Genomic DNA, 16,061 nt, shown 5'->3' on the forward strand with positions numbered 1-16,061 from the left:
AAGATAGTATTAATCACCACTATAGACAAACCCAGGTTAATATTGCCATGTTCCATCCAAGAAAAAGTTCAGAGGGATTCCATGCCCCTTGGTAGCGCTTTCCTGTAACATCATAGTTTAGTTTGCTTGGGGGTTCTGCTGCTGTATAGAACTGTGTTCTTTAAACTGTTTTGTCAATGTTCAGACTTCACAGCATCCAGAGTGAAGTACCTTGAAGCATTTTCATTGGTGATGCTGCTTACATTTTTAGACGTATTTGAATAAAGAGCTAGATATGCTTTTTATTAAAGCCACGGACTAAATAAATTTAGACCATCTTATGGTGATGTCTGTGTCTTTATGCATGTGTGATACTGCATCCATTAAAGTCTGTGGCCATACCTAAAGCTTTCCATACAAATGCTACTAAGATGCATTGATTACATTCTTAACATCAGCATACGGAAATGTAATTTCTAAAAGCATTTTTTTTTTTTAGATTCAAAAGCTGAAAATGTTCACTGGGGAGAAATGTTTGTTCAGCAGTTTGTGCCCTGTGGCCAAATTCCAAAAGACTTGCTCTTGGTGTTCGTAGTGGTCACTTACAGTGAGAGCAAGTCTTTTGGAATCAAACTATGTGTAGTTTTTCTTCATTGACAAATCAGTGCCGATGTACTGAATTTAGGGGCTCTTGAACTATGTTATCATACTGGAGACAGGATTTAAAAAAAAATGAGGTATGAGCTGTAGTAGTTATTTAAATACTTTTATTTGCCAGCCTTTTTTAGCCGCATACACAGTACTGTAACAATACAAGGAGTGTTTTGCTTCTAGCTTACTTGTGTCTTACCTCCTCTCTTTTTTCTTTGTTTTCAGGAAATGGCAAATTCTGTGTACTTGGTGATGGAGGTGAGTGCAGTATGTTACCTTTTTCACTTGCTTAATTTAATTATATACATCAGCTTTGGTTTACATCTGTGCAGTTTTCAGAACATAGTGTAAAGCAATGTGTTTTTGAAAATGATTGCCATTTTGTGTAGACTACCTACAACCCCAAAATTTCATGGTATTTTTATTCAACAAAAATATTTAAATATATGTTTTGTTTTGACCCAGAATATAACACTCCTACTTGTCAGTTCTATGCTTGCTTCAATAATAGAACAATCAAACGTAGAGCTGACATTTTAGCTAAGCACTTTAGCGAGTAGCTAGGCCCTTCACATACTATGTTGTCTGCTGGTTGAGCTGAGGTTGATCTCCCTAGACATAAAAAGAAAATCTCTCAAAATGTATGGTACCAGGCGATGCTGTTAGACCGTTCATCTAGGTCTTTGATCGTCAAAGAATGTTAGACACTTTTGCTGTCCCCCTCTAATAATTGAGGTTGTGGCACAGGCCTCTATCAAAACCTGTTTGAAGTCCAACATTTCACCAGGCCCCTCTTCCTCCTTACAAGCTGAAGGACTCAGCTTGAGTCTTGAGCTGCTTCCAGACTCAGCACAGATGGGATTCCTAGTTCAAAAACAAACGCATCAAATAACTGACGGCAGTCCATGTATTTACCAGGCTGTGGATGGTAATTCATTACTGGGGCTAAGAAGAAATTCCTTAAGATTCCAAGAGCAGAATAAGTTATTTCTTACACTTTTTTCATTGAATTTCACTTCTGTAACGCCTATAATTGTGCTACACAGTTAATCTACTACATTTTGCACTGTTATAAAGCTTTATTACTGTTTCACTGCATTTATGTATTGTTTTATACTGTTTTAACTGTATTTCTCATTGCTAGATACTGTTTCATTACTCTAATTGCATGTTTACTGAATTACTTAACTGTAAACTGCTTTTTCATACTGAGAGTTGTATTTTCTGTTTGTGAGTGCTCTATCTGTGCCTTTCTGTTCATTTTTTGAGGTTTCTGTGTTCTAGTCAGGTATCATATAACTGATTTGTTTGCAGTTAAAAGCATTCTATAGAATCTCCTTGCTCCTTTATCTCTTTAAAACTTTCATTTAGTGGCTACAGCTAGTAGCTGTAATAGTTTCCCACCCGACCTCCCTATTTTTGTCTTGTTCTTATACGTGGTGGCTTTGCAACCCATACTGTATATTTGATCTGGGACATTCATCCCAGTCTAGTGTCATTAGTTCATTCTACCTAATAAAGAGAGAACATTTCAGAAGGCCAACCCACTTAGATTCTTAACCTTGAATTATCTTCTGTTCCAGCTTTCTCCTTTTGCACTTTACTAAAAAAAGAAAAAAAATCTAAGCTTGTTTCCCCTTTCCTGTAACTAGTCTAGTCCAGATACAGATTTGCTGTATCCAGGACTGTTTGTAAGCTCCTGAGCCCACCCCCAAGCCTGTCTGTGTTGGAGGGGAAGCCTGCTAGCTTATCAGTGGGAGTGGTAAGCACTAGGTAACCTATCTACCACATAAGGAGTGGTTTCTGGCACAGAAATTTCAGTTACTGGCTGTTTGGGCAGTTTTTCCATCTCTCTCAACTTTCTGATTTAAAAGCCCACATTTGCACTCGTTTCCACCCTTTCCGGTTATGAGTCTAGTCCAGATACAGATTTGCTGTATCCAATACTGTTTGTAAGCTCCTGAGCCTCCCCAAGCCTTTCTGTGTAGGAGGGAAGCCATCTAGCTTATCAGTGGGAGTGGTAAGCACTAGGTAATCTATCTACCACATAAGGAGTGGTTTCTGGACCAGAAATTGTAGTTATTGCCCTTTTGGGCAGTTTTTCCATCTCTCTCTCTCAACTTCCTGATTTAAAACCCTGAATTTGAACTTGTTTCTCCCCTTTCCTGTAACTAGTCTAGTCCAGATACAGATTTGCTGTATCTAGGACTGTTTGTAAGCTCCTGAGCCCTCCAAGCCTTTCTGTGTTGGATGGAAGCCTTCTAGCTTATCAGTGGGAGTAGTAAGCACTAGGTAACCTGTCTACCACATAAGAAGTGGTTTCTAGCCCAGATATTGTAGTTATTGGCCTTTTCATAGGATCATAGGAGGTTACTAGGCTAATGGCCATGGGACCCTTACAAGCATAGCCAAGAGTTTATACCCAAAAAAGAAACCTCAGTCAGCACCTGTCGCCCCTATCATTGAGGGACAAATGTGGAACCCTGGGGAAAAATTTGTGATTTCCCTTCCACTCATCAAGGTTGCGCTTGAAGAGAGTTAGCAAGGTACTCTGTTTGACATGTGTGGGAAGTCCATTCCAGAGATCGGGCAGCCTGTGGGTGACAAACCAGTCTCTCAAGCAGGTCTTGTTGATGTTGCATATTAAATTTAGGCCTTTTGAGTGGGTAATGCATGAGGAGTTAGACTTACAGATTTGGAGCATCTCTAGTAGGCCAAGTTCCGATATTGCCTTGTAGGTGAGACACAGATCACTTCTGAGCAATGTGTACAATACCGAGTAGAGTGATAGTAATTTGAGCCTGTCCACAAAGAATGGGTATTGGAGGCCATGGATTCTCTTTTTGAGGTATTTCTGTGGCCTTTCCAGTTCGTGCAGGTATTTTGAGAGATACATACCAAATGGAGCATTATACTGAATTATAGGCCTAATTGAGGGAGAAGTATGGAGAGGTAACAACCTCCTTTTTTCTGGATGCAATCCCATTACTTATGAAATGAACCAAGTAAAAGGCTTTTCTGACCACTGCAGCTACATAGGTTCAAATAATCAGCTCTTGCAAGTCTCGAACCCAGGACCCTGCACACCATAGTCACAGTGATTAACCACTACGCCATTTGAGCTTTTAGGCAGTTTTTCCATCGCTCTCAACTTCCTGATTTAAAAGCCCGCATTTGCACTTGTTTCCCCCCTTTCTGTAACTGGTCTAGTCCAGATACAGATTTGCTGTATCCTGGACTGTTTGTAAGCTTCTGAGTCCCCCTCCAAACCTTTCTGTGCTGGAGGGAAGCCTTCTAGCTTATCAGTGAGAGTGGTAAGCACTAGGTAGCCTATCTACCACAAGAGGAGTGGTTTCTGGCCCAGATATTGTGGCTTATTAGCCTTTTGGGCAGTTTCTTCCATCTTTCAACTTTCTGGCTTAAAAGCCTGCATTTGCGCTTGTCCTCCCTTTCCTGTAACTAGTCTAGTCCAGATACAGATTTGCTGTGTTCAAGACTGTTTGTAAGCTTCTGAGCCCTCTAAGGCGTTCTGTGTTGGTGGGAAGCCTTCTAACTTATCAGTGGGTGTGGTAAGCACTAGGTACCTATCTACCACAAGAAGAGTGATTCCTGGCCCAGAAATTGTAGTTTATTGGCCGTTTGGACAGTTTTTCCATATCTCTCAACTTTACGGTTTAAAAGTCCACGTTTGCGCTTGTTTCCACCTTTCCTGTAAGTAGTCTAGTCCAGATACAGACTTGCTGTATCCAGGACTGTTTGTAAGCTTCTGAGTGATGCCAGAGTTTGCTCTTCAATTTTTCTCTTAGATCTACTAGATGTTCTTCGTGTTTCACTGTTGCAGTCGTCACATTTGGGTTATCTCCTTGCAGTTGCCCTCAGTCGGCCTGATTATCAAAGTCTTGGGTCCTGCGTCGTTTACTGTGTCACCTTCCATGACGTCAGGGGTATAAAACATGCAGCCAATGCCATTTTATCCGTCTTTCTTGCCGTGCGGTGCCCAAAGCAGAAGCAGTTCGCAAGTGCCGGTTGGCTGACTCCTGAAATTTTCGTTTTCGAGTTTCAGAACTGAAGTCTTTCTTGCTCTAAACCGATGTCAGTAAAATTTAATAATTGTATTTCTTTTGGAAAGCAAATACCTCATAAAGATTTTCATTCGTACTGTATTCCTTGCCTAGGCCCTGACCATGACGTACCTCGCTGTCGGATTTGTGCCTTATTTAAACAACGAACTATTCGTCGTCGGTATATTTACGCTTTTAAATATTTTTGGTACTTGGTTCAATTGCCCAGATATGGCTTCGGTAAGCCACCCGACTACCAACATTCTGAAAAAACGCAAAGATAAAGACAGAGACAAGGCACCTAGGTCCAAAGCTGCCAACGACGCTTCTCCTAAGCTTGTTGTCAGTTTGCCAGTACTCAGTGAGGCACTTTCGCAGCCCCTGATACCCGCTACTTCAGATTCGCAGGCCTCTACTGAGACCCATTCGGAGTCCGGTATACCACGAGATGCTTCAACTGTGGTACCTGCAGATGTCTCTACCTTGGATTTGTCCTGAGCCACTGTGCAGGCACCAGCTTCTGAGGGTGTATTCAGGCCTACGGACTTGCATATTAAACTGATGCCATCTTCTTCTTCAAAGCCTAAAACTCGATCCATGCCTAGAAATCTGATGCCCAGACCGCATGGTCAGGCCTCTATGCCTAAAAAAACAAATGATAAGAATGGCTGAAGACCTTATTACTTTAATCAGGGGAAGCAAACCTTCAGACTTAGGACTGAATTTGCTTATGATTCTTCTGATCAGGATTCTGAAATTTCTGTTTTCTCTGATGACCAGGATTTACCCTTATCTACCTGTGAGATTCTGATGTAGAGGACTCTATTCCCTTCCAGAGGATTTCTCTTTTGGTGAAACCTTGCATACTCTTAGGGAGCATTTCCGCTGGGAAAGCCAGGATTACTCTGATTCTAAAAAGAGGCTTAGGGATTTCTTACTCCTGCTCCAACATAGGCCTTTAGCTATCCCCCCTGTACTGGACATTGTTGATGATGCCTTTTCGGAGTCTAGCTTGGCCCTTGATTCCTTACCTCCTACTCCCAGAAAACCAGATAGATATTATAGGGTTCCTGACTTTCACAGGTTCCTTTTTGAAAATCTTACTGCGGATCCTGAGACCATTTCACAGGGACCCAATGGCATTAAGGCTACTACTGCCAAAAATCCTACCCCCTCTGATAGAGATTCCAAGGCGCTGGATAGATGGGGTAAGAAGGTATACACTTCTGCAACCTTGGCCATTAGGGCCTTAAACTGCCAGTTTCATATGTTAAAGTACCAGCAGCATATTATTGGATTGCTTAAACAAAAAATTATGTTGATTCCTGACTGTGCTGAAAATAAGGATTTACAGGATTTAATGCATTCTGCTGAACAAGTTGGAAAACATACTTTGCAATGTGGTTTTGATTCACTAGAGGCATCTTGTTACTGGGTCTGTACATGCTTGGCTTAAGGAGCAATCTTTGCCAGATCATGTTAAAGCTAAATTGCTGGATGCTCCCTTAAACCAGGATCGCCTGTTTGGCAACAAAACAGAAGAAGTACTTAAAAAGATGGAGGAAAAAAGCTAAATCTATGCAAACTGTTAAATATTTCCTGCAAGTGCAGCCTCCAAGATTTAGTAGGCATTGGCCCTCTAAGAATTGGTCCTTTCCTGCCTCTTCCAGGCCTTCTCAGTCCAAACCAAGAACCAGCAGAGTACCCAAGCTACAGTCCCAAGGTACGCACAGGACTAAGCAGTGGGGGGCTCCTCCTTCCAAATCAGGGAGTAGTAAGACTCCCCCCTATGGTAAACTGTCTCAATGACTTGACTTTAAAACTTCCAAGCCCTTCTCAACTGACTGCTCCTTTAGGGGGGAAGATTGCTCTGCAGGCAGAAAACTGGGAACTCATTACCTAGGACAAATGCATTTTAAATATAGTTTCCCAAGGATACAGATTCCACTTCCACACTTTACCAACCCTAAACGGTTGGCCAGATCTACCCAAAAATCAGTGGGCAGAGGCTCAAAAGCACTATGTTCGTGTTTCACTGTTGCAGTCATTACATTTGGGTAATCTGCTGGCAGGTTGCCCTCAGACGGCCTGAATTCCAAAGTCTTGGGTCCTGCGTCGGTTGCTGTCTCAGGGGTATAAAACATGCAGCAGACACCATTTTCTTTAGTCTTTCTTGCCGCGCGGCGCCCGAAGCAGAAGCATTTCGCAAGTGCCGGTCGGCCGACTACTGAAATATTCAAGTTTGAGTTTCAGAACCGAAGTCTTCACTAAAGCTAAGTACCCTGTTGGGGAAACTTTTTTCTTGCTTTTTACCGATGTCAGAAAAAGTTAATAATTGCATTACTTCTGGGAAGCAAATACCTCATAAGGATTTCCATTTATACTGTATTCCTTGCCTAGGTCCTGATCACAACGTGCCTAGCTGTCGGTTTTGTGCTAGATTTAACGAACGCACTATTAAGCGTCGGTATATTTTTGCACCTAAGTAGTTAGGAAACAGATTGTAACTACCCAGAAATGTCGTCGGATAGCAATCCGACTACCGGAGTACATAAAAAACGCAAAGAAAAGGACAGAGAAAGGCAGTCGAGATCCAAAACCGATGACAAAGCTTCTCCTAAGCCAGTCGCCGGTACTCAGTGAGGCGCTTTCGCAGCCCCTGATACCTGCTACCTTCGAGTCGCAGGCCTCTACCGACACCCAATTGGAGTCCGGCATGCTGCAAGATACTCAAGGTATTGGATCGACGGATGTATCTCCCTCGGATGGGTCCGGAGCCACTGAGCAGGCACCGGCTTCTGAGGGTGTATTCAGACCTCAACATTTTTATATCAAACCTAAAGCTGCAAAACCAAAGGCAAAGCCACCTTCTAAAACTAAAAAAACGACGCCTGAGCCACGTGCACAGGCCTCTATGCCTAAAAAACAAAATGGCTGAAGACCTTATTACCTTGATCAGGGGTACCCATCCCCCTCCAGATAAGAGGCCTAGGCAAGAAATTGACTATGAATCTTCAGATCAGGTTTCTGTTTCTTCTGATTCCTCTTCTGATCAGGAATTATCTTTACCTCCCTATGAGGATTCTGATGCTGAGGAGTCTATTCCATCTGCATCTCCTCCTGAGGATTATTCATTTGGAGAAACCTTGCATACTTTGAGGGAGCATTTTCACTTGGAGAGTCAAGACTTCTCAGAATCAAAAAAGAGGCTCAGGGATTTCCACCTTCTTCTTCAGCACAAGCCTTTAGTCATTCCCCCTGTGTTAGACATTGTGGATGATGTTTTTTCGGAGTCAAGCCTGACCCCTGACTCTTTACCACCGACTCCCAGTAAGCCTGACCGATATTACAGGGTCCCTGACTCTCATAAATTTTTATTTAGAAACCCTGCTGCTGATCCTGAAACTATTTCACAGGGTCCAAAGGGAGTTAAGGTCTCATCAGCAAAAAACCCTACCCCCTCCGACAGATGGGGAAAAATGGTTTATACATCTGCAACCTTGTCAATCAGGGCCTTTAAACTGTCAATTTCATATGCTTAAGTACCAACAACATGTTATGGAATTGCTGAAACAGAAAATGATGTTGATTTCAGAATGTGCAGAAAATAAGGAATTGCAGGAATTCTTGCATGCAGCTGAACAGGTTGCAAAGCATACTTTGCAATGTGGTTTTGATTCTTTAGAGGCCTCCTGCAGGGCCACAGTTACTGGATCTGTGATTAGGAGGCATGCCTGGATAAAGGAACAAAATTTGCCTGATCATGTTAAAGCTAAATTGCTAGATGCACCTTTACAGCATGATTCTCTGTTTGATATTAAGGCAGAAGAGGTTTTAAAGAAAATGGAAGACAAAGCTAAGTCTATGCAAACTGTTAAAGATTTCTTACAAGTGCAGCCACCAAGATTCAGTAGACACTGGCCTACAAAAAATTGGTCCTTTCCTGTGTCAGACAGAGCTCAAAGGGGCAAATCCAGATGCCCTAAGGGTTCCAGGTACCAGGCTCAAGACTCATACAGGGCAAAGCAATGGGGCGCATCCACCCCCAAATCTGGAGGAGATAAAGTGCAAACCTACAGAAAGCAATCCCAATGACTTCCCTCTGCCTACACCAAGCACTTATCTTTTGTCAGCACCCATAGGGGAAAATTCGCACTTTTTGCTCAAAATTGGCAGTTAATAACCCAGGACAAGTGGGTACTGAACATCGTATCACAGGGATACAGATTCCATTTCCACACTCTGCCAATGACAGATGGTTGGCCAGACCTGCCAAAAAACCAATGGGCAGAGGCACAGAAACAGGTTACGTCCCTCATGGATATGGGGGCCATTCAGACAGTACCAGAACAGGAAAAAGGACAAGGTTTTTACTCAAGACTGTTCTTGGTACCCAGAAAGGACAAAGCCTGGTGGCCAATACTGGATTTATCGATTTTGAACACATACCTGGACATTCCAAAATTAAAAATGCTCACTTTGCAACAGCTTCTGCCCATGCTGGGCAAGAATGCTTAGCTGATGACTTTAGACTTAAAAGAGGCATACCTGCATGTCCTAATAAGACAGTCGTGTAGATTCAAGGCTGGCTTAATGCATTACCAATTCTTTGCACTGCCCTTTGGCTTATCTACTGTGCCCAGGGTCTTTACAAAGTGCCTGGCACCAGTAATTGCATTTTGCAGACAAAGAAGTATTCAAATATATCCTTACTTGGACGACTGTCTCATTCAAGCAGAGAACAAGGACACTCTTCTACAACACCTGGCATTTATGAAAAGGCTTCTAGCATGCCTAGGGTACACAATAAACGAAAATAAATCACAACTGGTACCCTCTCAAAAGATAACATTCCTGGGTTCAAGCTTGCATACAACTGCCCAGATGGCTTACCTCACGCCAGACAAACAAAGGCAACTGACTACTTACTTCAAACTGATGGCAACAAAAACCCAGTCTTCTGCAAGACAAATTCTGCAGGCTCGGGGCTTCATGGCATCCTGCATCCTACTAATTCCATATGAAAGACTGCATATGAGGAAACTTCAATGGTACCTAAAAAGTTGATGGAGTCAACATTCACACAGTATGGAAACAATGATTCCTCTCATCCCCTGCCTGCAACAGGAGTTTCTATGGTGGACAAAGGCCTGTCACCAAAACATGAGATGGCCCTTCACTCTACCCCCTGCCAGCCAAACGTTAACAACAGATGCATCAGATTAAGCCTGGGGGGCCCACATGGCAGGAAGATGCATTCAGGGCATATGGGCACCAAATCAAATGCATCTACATATCAACCAGAAAGAGATGCTAGCTGCTCAAAATGCCCTAACAGCCTTCAAGGACTTACTTCATCCAGGACAACTAGTGATAAAGACGGACAACACCACAGTCATGTGGTATATAAACAAGCAAGGGGGCACACACTAATGCCCCCTTTGCAGATTAGCCATGGCACTGTGGGACACAGCTTTGACCTACCAAATAAATCTTCAAGCTCAATTCCTGCCAGGAAAACAGAACACTCTGGCAGACGATTTAAGCAGAAACCTTATGGATCCTCACGAGTGGAAACTAAATCCACAAGTATTCAGCATGATAACAGAGAAATGGGAAAGCCCAGACATAGATCTATTTGCCTCTCCTCAAAACTATCAATTGAAAATATTCTGCACAAGGACTTATCACAGACAAGCATGGAAAGTGGACGCCCTATCCTTCAGTTGGAAAAACCTGTCAGTTTACACCTTTCCTCCTCTGCCTCTTCTACCCAAGGTCCTCCTAAAAGTCAGACAAGAGAAGCCAAATCTTGATATTAATTGCCCTGGACTGGCCCCGCCAATACTGTTACCCAATCCTAAGGAACTTGTCTCAATACCCAGCTTGGACCTTGCCTCAAAGACCACAACTACTGTCCCAGCAAAACAATCAGATCCTGCACAATCAACCACAGACTCTGAACCTGGCAGCATGGCTAATCATGTAGTCATACGAACGACACCTCTCAGTAAAGTTGTGATGGATGTCATTCTGGAAGCCAGAAGGCCTAGTGCTAGAAAATCTTATGCTGACAAATGGAAGAGATTCTGTGCTTGGAATCAAGCACAAGGAACTGATACAGCATAACCACATATTCCTCAGATATTACAATACTTAACTGAGATGCTTGACAAAGGCCTATCTTTCTCATCAATCAAAATCCATACCTCTGCCATTTCGCCTCATTACAATACAGAGCCACCAATCTTTTCTCATCCTTTACTAAAGCAGTATCTGCCAAAAACCTAAGGCCTCTTTGAAGATCACCATTACCTGCATGGGACCTCAATTATGTGTTGGAAAAGCTCACCCTGCCTCCATTTGAACCAGCCGCTACTGCTGATATAAAGTTCTTATCATGTAAGACAGCTCTGCTACTATCAATTACTTCAGCAAGAAGAGTTTCAGAGCTACAGGCCCTCATGGTTGTAGAACCTTTTATCATATTTTACCCAGACAGGGTGTCTCTGAGGACAAATCCTACTTTTATGCCTAAGGTGGTTTCCAGTGTGGCTCTTAACCAAACAATTCATCTGCCAGCTTTTTATCCAACTCCGCAGAACAAAGGGGAGAGTTCCGCATTCCTTGGACATACACAGACAGCTAAGATTCTACTTGAGCAGGACTAAAGCTCTAAGAAAAACTGAGCAATTACTAGTGTAATATGCTGCAGGATCAGAAGGAAAGGCTATCTCAAAGCAGACGATTTCAAAGTGGATAAGCCACTGCATCCGTTTCTGCTACTTACGCCATGGTAAACCTGTGCCCAAGGGCATTAGGTCTCATTCCACCAGAGCTGCAGCTACTTCGGCAGCCTTTCTCAGAGGAGTACCAACCAAAGACATTCTAGAGGCTGCTTCTTGGAGTTCTGTTCACACCTTTACAAAGCATTACCATTTTCCTCTCTACTCTAAGTCCAGGGCAGGCTTTGCCACTGCAGTGCTGCAGGGCCTTATAGCCGCACCTAATGCTGTTAGCTCCAGCCTCCCAACCATAGCTTTGGGATTCTACCCAAATGTATTGACTACAACAGTGAAACATGAAGAACATAGTACAGTTGTGTACACTTACCATAAATGTAGATGTTCGAGTGTATTCACTGTTGCAGTCCAGGTTACCTTCCCGCCACCCCCCTGTCATTCTACAGTTTATCTTTCCTTCCCTATCTTCTACAACCTATGTGGTGTATTTGCTTGTAGATGAAGGTAAAGTTTATATTGATGCATGTATATAGATATATATGTATATGTGTATATATATATGTATATGTATATATATATATATATATATATATATATATATATATATATATATATAAAATATTGCTATCTTTTTGGGGGTACCTGACATTGGGGGCAAGAAAAACTAAAGAAAATGGCGGCGGCTGCATGTTTTATACCCCTGACGACCTGACGTCATGGAAGAGAAGACAGCAACCAACACAGGACCCAAGACTTTGGAATTCAGGCCGACTGAGGGCAACCTGCCATCAGATTACCCAAATGTAATGACTGCAGCAGTGAATATACTCGAACATGTACATTTATGGTAAGTGTACACAACTGTACTTTCTCTGCACTGCCCTTTGGCTTATCTACTGCACCCAGGGTCTTTACAAAATGCCTGGCACCAGTAATTGCATTTTGCAGACAAAGAAGTATACAAATATTTCCTTACTTGGACGACTGTCTCATTCAAGCAGAGAACAAGGACACTCTACTTCGACACCTGGGGTTTGTGAAAAGGCTTCTAACATGCCTAGGGTATACAATAAATGAAAAGAAATCACAACTGGTACCCACTCAAAAGATAACATTCCTGGGTGCAAGCTTGAATACAACTGCCCAGATGGCTTACCTCACGCCAGAAAAACAAAGGCAACTGACTACTTACTTTAAACTGATGGCAACAAAAACCCAGTCTTATGCAAGACAAATTCTGCAGGCTCTGGGCTTCATGGCATCCTGCATCCTACTAATTCCATATGCAAGATTACATATGAGGAAACTCCAGTGGTACCTAAAAAGTTTATGGAGTCAACATGCACACAGTCTGGAAACAATGATTCCTCTCATTCCCTGTCTGCAATAGGAGTTTCTATGGTGGGCAAAGGCCTGTCACCAAAACATAGGACGGCCCTTCACTCTACCCCCTGCCAGCCAAACGTTAACAACAGACGCATCAGATTATGCCTGGGGGGCCCACATGGCAGGAAGATTCATTCAGGGCATATGGGCACAGGCACCGAAACAAATGCATCTACATATCAACCAGAAAGAGATGCTAGCTGTTCAAAATGCCCTAACAGCCTTCAAGGACTTACTTCATCCAGGACAACTAGTGATAAAGACGGACAATACCACAGTCATGTGGTATATAAACAAGCAAGGGGGCGCACACACACATACCCCCTCTGCAGATTATCCATGGCACTGTGGGACACAGCTTTGACCTACCAAATACATCTTCAAGGTCAATTCCTGCCAGGGAAACAAAACACTCTGGCAGATGATTTAAGCAGAAACCTTATGGATCCTCACGTGTGGAAACTAAATCCACAAGTCTTCAGCATGATAACAGAGAAATGGGGGAGTCCAGACATAGATCTGTTTGCCTCTCCTCAAAATTATCAATTGAAAATATTCTGCACAAGGACTTATCACAAACAAGCATGGAAAGTGGACGCCCTATCCTTCAGTTGGAAAAACCTATCAGTTTACGCCTTTCCTCCTCAACCCCTTCTACCCAAGGTCCTCCTAAAAGTCAGACAAGAGAAGCCAAAGATGATATTAATTGCCCCGGACTGGCCCCGCCAGTACTGGTACCCAATCCTAAGGAACTTGACTCAATACCCAGCTTGGACCTTGCCTCAAAGACCACAACTACTGTCCCAGCAAAACAATCAGATCCTGCACAATCAACTACAGACTCTGAATCTGGCAGCATGGCTAATCATGTAATCATACAAACGACACATCTCAGTAAAGCTGTGATGGATGTAATATTGGAAGCCAGAAGGCCTAGTACTAGAAAATCTTATGCTGACAAATGGAAGAGATTCTGTGCTTGGAATCAAGCACAAGAAACTGATACAGCAGAACCACATATTTCTCAGATATTACAATACTTAACTGAGATGCTTGGCAAAGGCCTTTCTTTCTCATCAATCAAAATCCATGCCTCTGCCATTTCGGCTCATTACAATACTGAATCACCACTCTCTTCACATCCTTTATGAAAGCAGTATCTTAGAGGAGCCAAAAATTTAAGGCCTCCTAGAAGAGCACCATTACCTGCATGGAACCTCAATTATGTGTTGGAAAAGCTCACCCTGCCAACATTTGAACCAGCTGCTACCGCTAATATAAAGTTCTTATCATGGGAGACATCTCTGCTACTAGCTATTACTTCAGCAAGAAGAGTTTCAGAGCTACAGGCCCTCATGGCTGTAGAGCCTTTTTATCATATTTTACCCAGACAGGGTATCTCTGAGAACAAATCCTACATTTATGCCTAAGGTGGTTTCCATTGTGGCTCTTAACCAAACAATTCATTTGCTAACTTTTTATCCAAATCCATAGAACAAAGGGGAGAGAATTCTGCATTCCTTGGATGTACACAGACAGCTAAGATTCTTCTTGAGCAGGACTAAAGCTCTAAGAAAAACTGAGCAATTACTAGTGTCATCTGCTGCAGGATTAGAAGGGAAGGCTATTTCAAAGCAGGCAATTTCAAAGTGGATAAGCCACTCATCCATTTCTGCTACTTACACCATGGTAAACCTGTGCCCAAGGGCATTAGGTCTCATTCCACCAGAGCTGCACATACTTCAGCAGTCTTTCTCAGAGGAGTACCAACCAAAGACATTCTAGAGGCTGCTACTTGGAGTTCTGTTCACACTTTTACAAAGCATTACCATTTCCCTCTCTACTCTATGTGCAGGGCAGGCTTTGCCACTGCAGTGCTGCAGGGCCTTATAGCCACAACTAATGCTGTTTAACTCCAGCCTCCCAACCATAGATTTGGGATTCTACCCAAATGTAATGACTGCAGCAGTGAAACACGAAGAACATAGTACAGTTTTGTACACTTACCATAAATGTAGATGTTCGAGTGTATTCACTGTTACAGTCCAAGTTACCCTCCCGCCATCCCCCTGTCATTCTAAAGTTTATGTTTCCTTCTCTGTCTGCTACAACCTTTGTGGTGTATTTGCTTGTAGATGAAGGTAAGTTTTGTATTGATGCATGTATTTATATATATGTATATATGTATATATGTATATATATATATATATATATATATATATATATATATGTATATGTATATAAAACATTGCTACCTTTTTTGTCATGGAAGAGAAGACAGCAACCGATGCAGGACCCAAGACTTTGGAATTCAGGCCGACTGAGGGCAACCTGCCAGCAGATTACCCAAATGTAATGACTGCAACAGTGAATACACTCGAACATCTACATTTATGGTAAGTGTACACAACTGTACTGTCCTAATGCTATCTAATTTCCTCCTCCCATCCTTAACTTTGGGAATCTACCCAAATGTGATGACTGCAACAGTGAAACATGAAGAACATATTACAGTTGAGTACACTTACCATAAATGTAGATGTTCAAGTGTATTAACTGTTGCAGTCCTGGTTACCCCCCCTCCAGCCCCCTGACTTCTATTGTCTATACCTCTATTCTTGTTTGCTATGCTTAAAGCTTTCTGGTGTATTTTCTTTTTATTGGAGGTGTAACCTTGTATATAATTGCTTCCCATTATGGGGGCACCTGACATCTGTGGCAAGAAAAACTGATAAAATGGCGTCAGCTGCATGTTTTATACCCCTGAGTACCTGACGTCATGGAAGATGAGACAGTAACCAACGTAGGACCCAAGACTTTGATAATCAGGCCGACTGAGGGCTACTGCAAGCAGATAACACAAATGTGATGGCTGCAACAGTGAATACACTGGAACATCTACATTTATGGTAAGTGTACACAACTGTACTTTCTCTCCTCTCCTGCACTTATACTAGCTTATCAGTCTAGTACTTTACCAGACATCTTGTAGCAATTATTGTAACATGCAAAAGTGCTACCAACACTAAATGTTCTACAAGGAAACTGATCCAGTAGTTATTATCAGTGTCCTTCCAGGCATGTCTAAATGTCAGTTCCCTGTGCTTTCTCCTATTAACCTGGTGAACTTGGGCATCCTGAGGCTATGTAGCAACTACCTCATGTACACCGACAACCCTCTCCTCTTAACTTCCAACACTCAGACTTGCAAGAGATGCACTTATGTATCCAAAGTGGAAGC

General features: G+C 42.5%; 1 protein-coding gene across 1 annotated transcript in view; it reads left to right on the forward strand.

Moving 5' to 3' along the window:
* The window catches only part of ULK1 (unc-51 like autophagy activating kinase 1), a 1,203,955-nt gene that overhangs the window by 274,642 nt on the left and 913,252 nt on the right, over positions 1–16,061 (forward strand). Inside the window, exon 4 of the mRNA XM_044068766.1 lies at positions 856–888. Within this exon, the coding sequence (XP_043924701.1) occupies positions 856–888 (33 nt within the window). The remainder of the gene's footprint in view (positions 1–855; positions 889–16,061) is intronic.

The sequence above is a fragment of the Protopterus annectens genome, chromosome 4.part0 (genome assembly GCF_019279795.1).
Source record: "Protopterus annectens isolate FY-2018-M chromosome 4.part0, PAN1.0, whole genome shotgun sequence".
NCBI classification, from domain to species: domain Eukaryota; kingdom Metazoa; phylum Chordata; order Ceratodontiformes; family Protopteridae; genus Protopterus; species Protopterus annectens.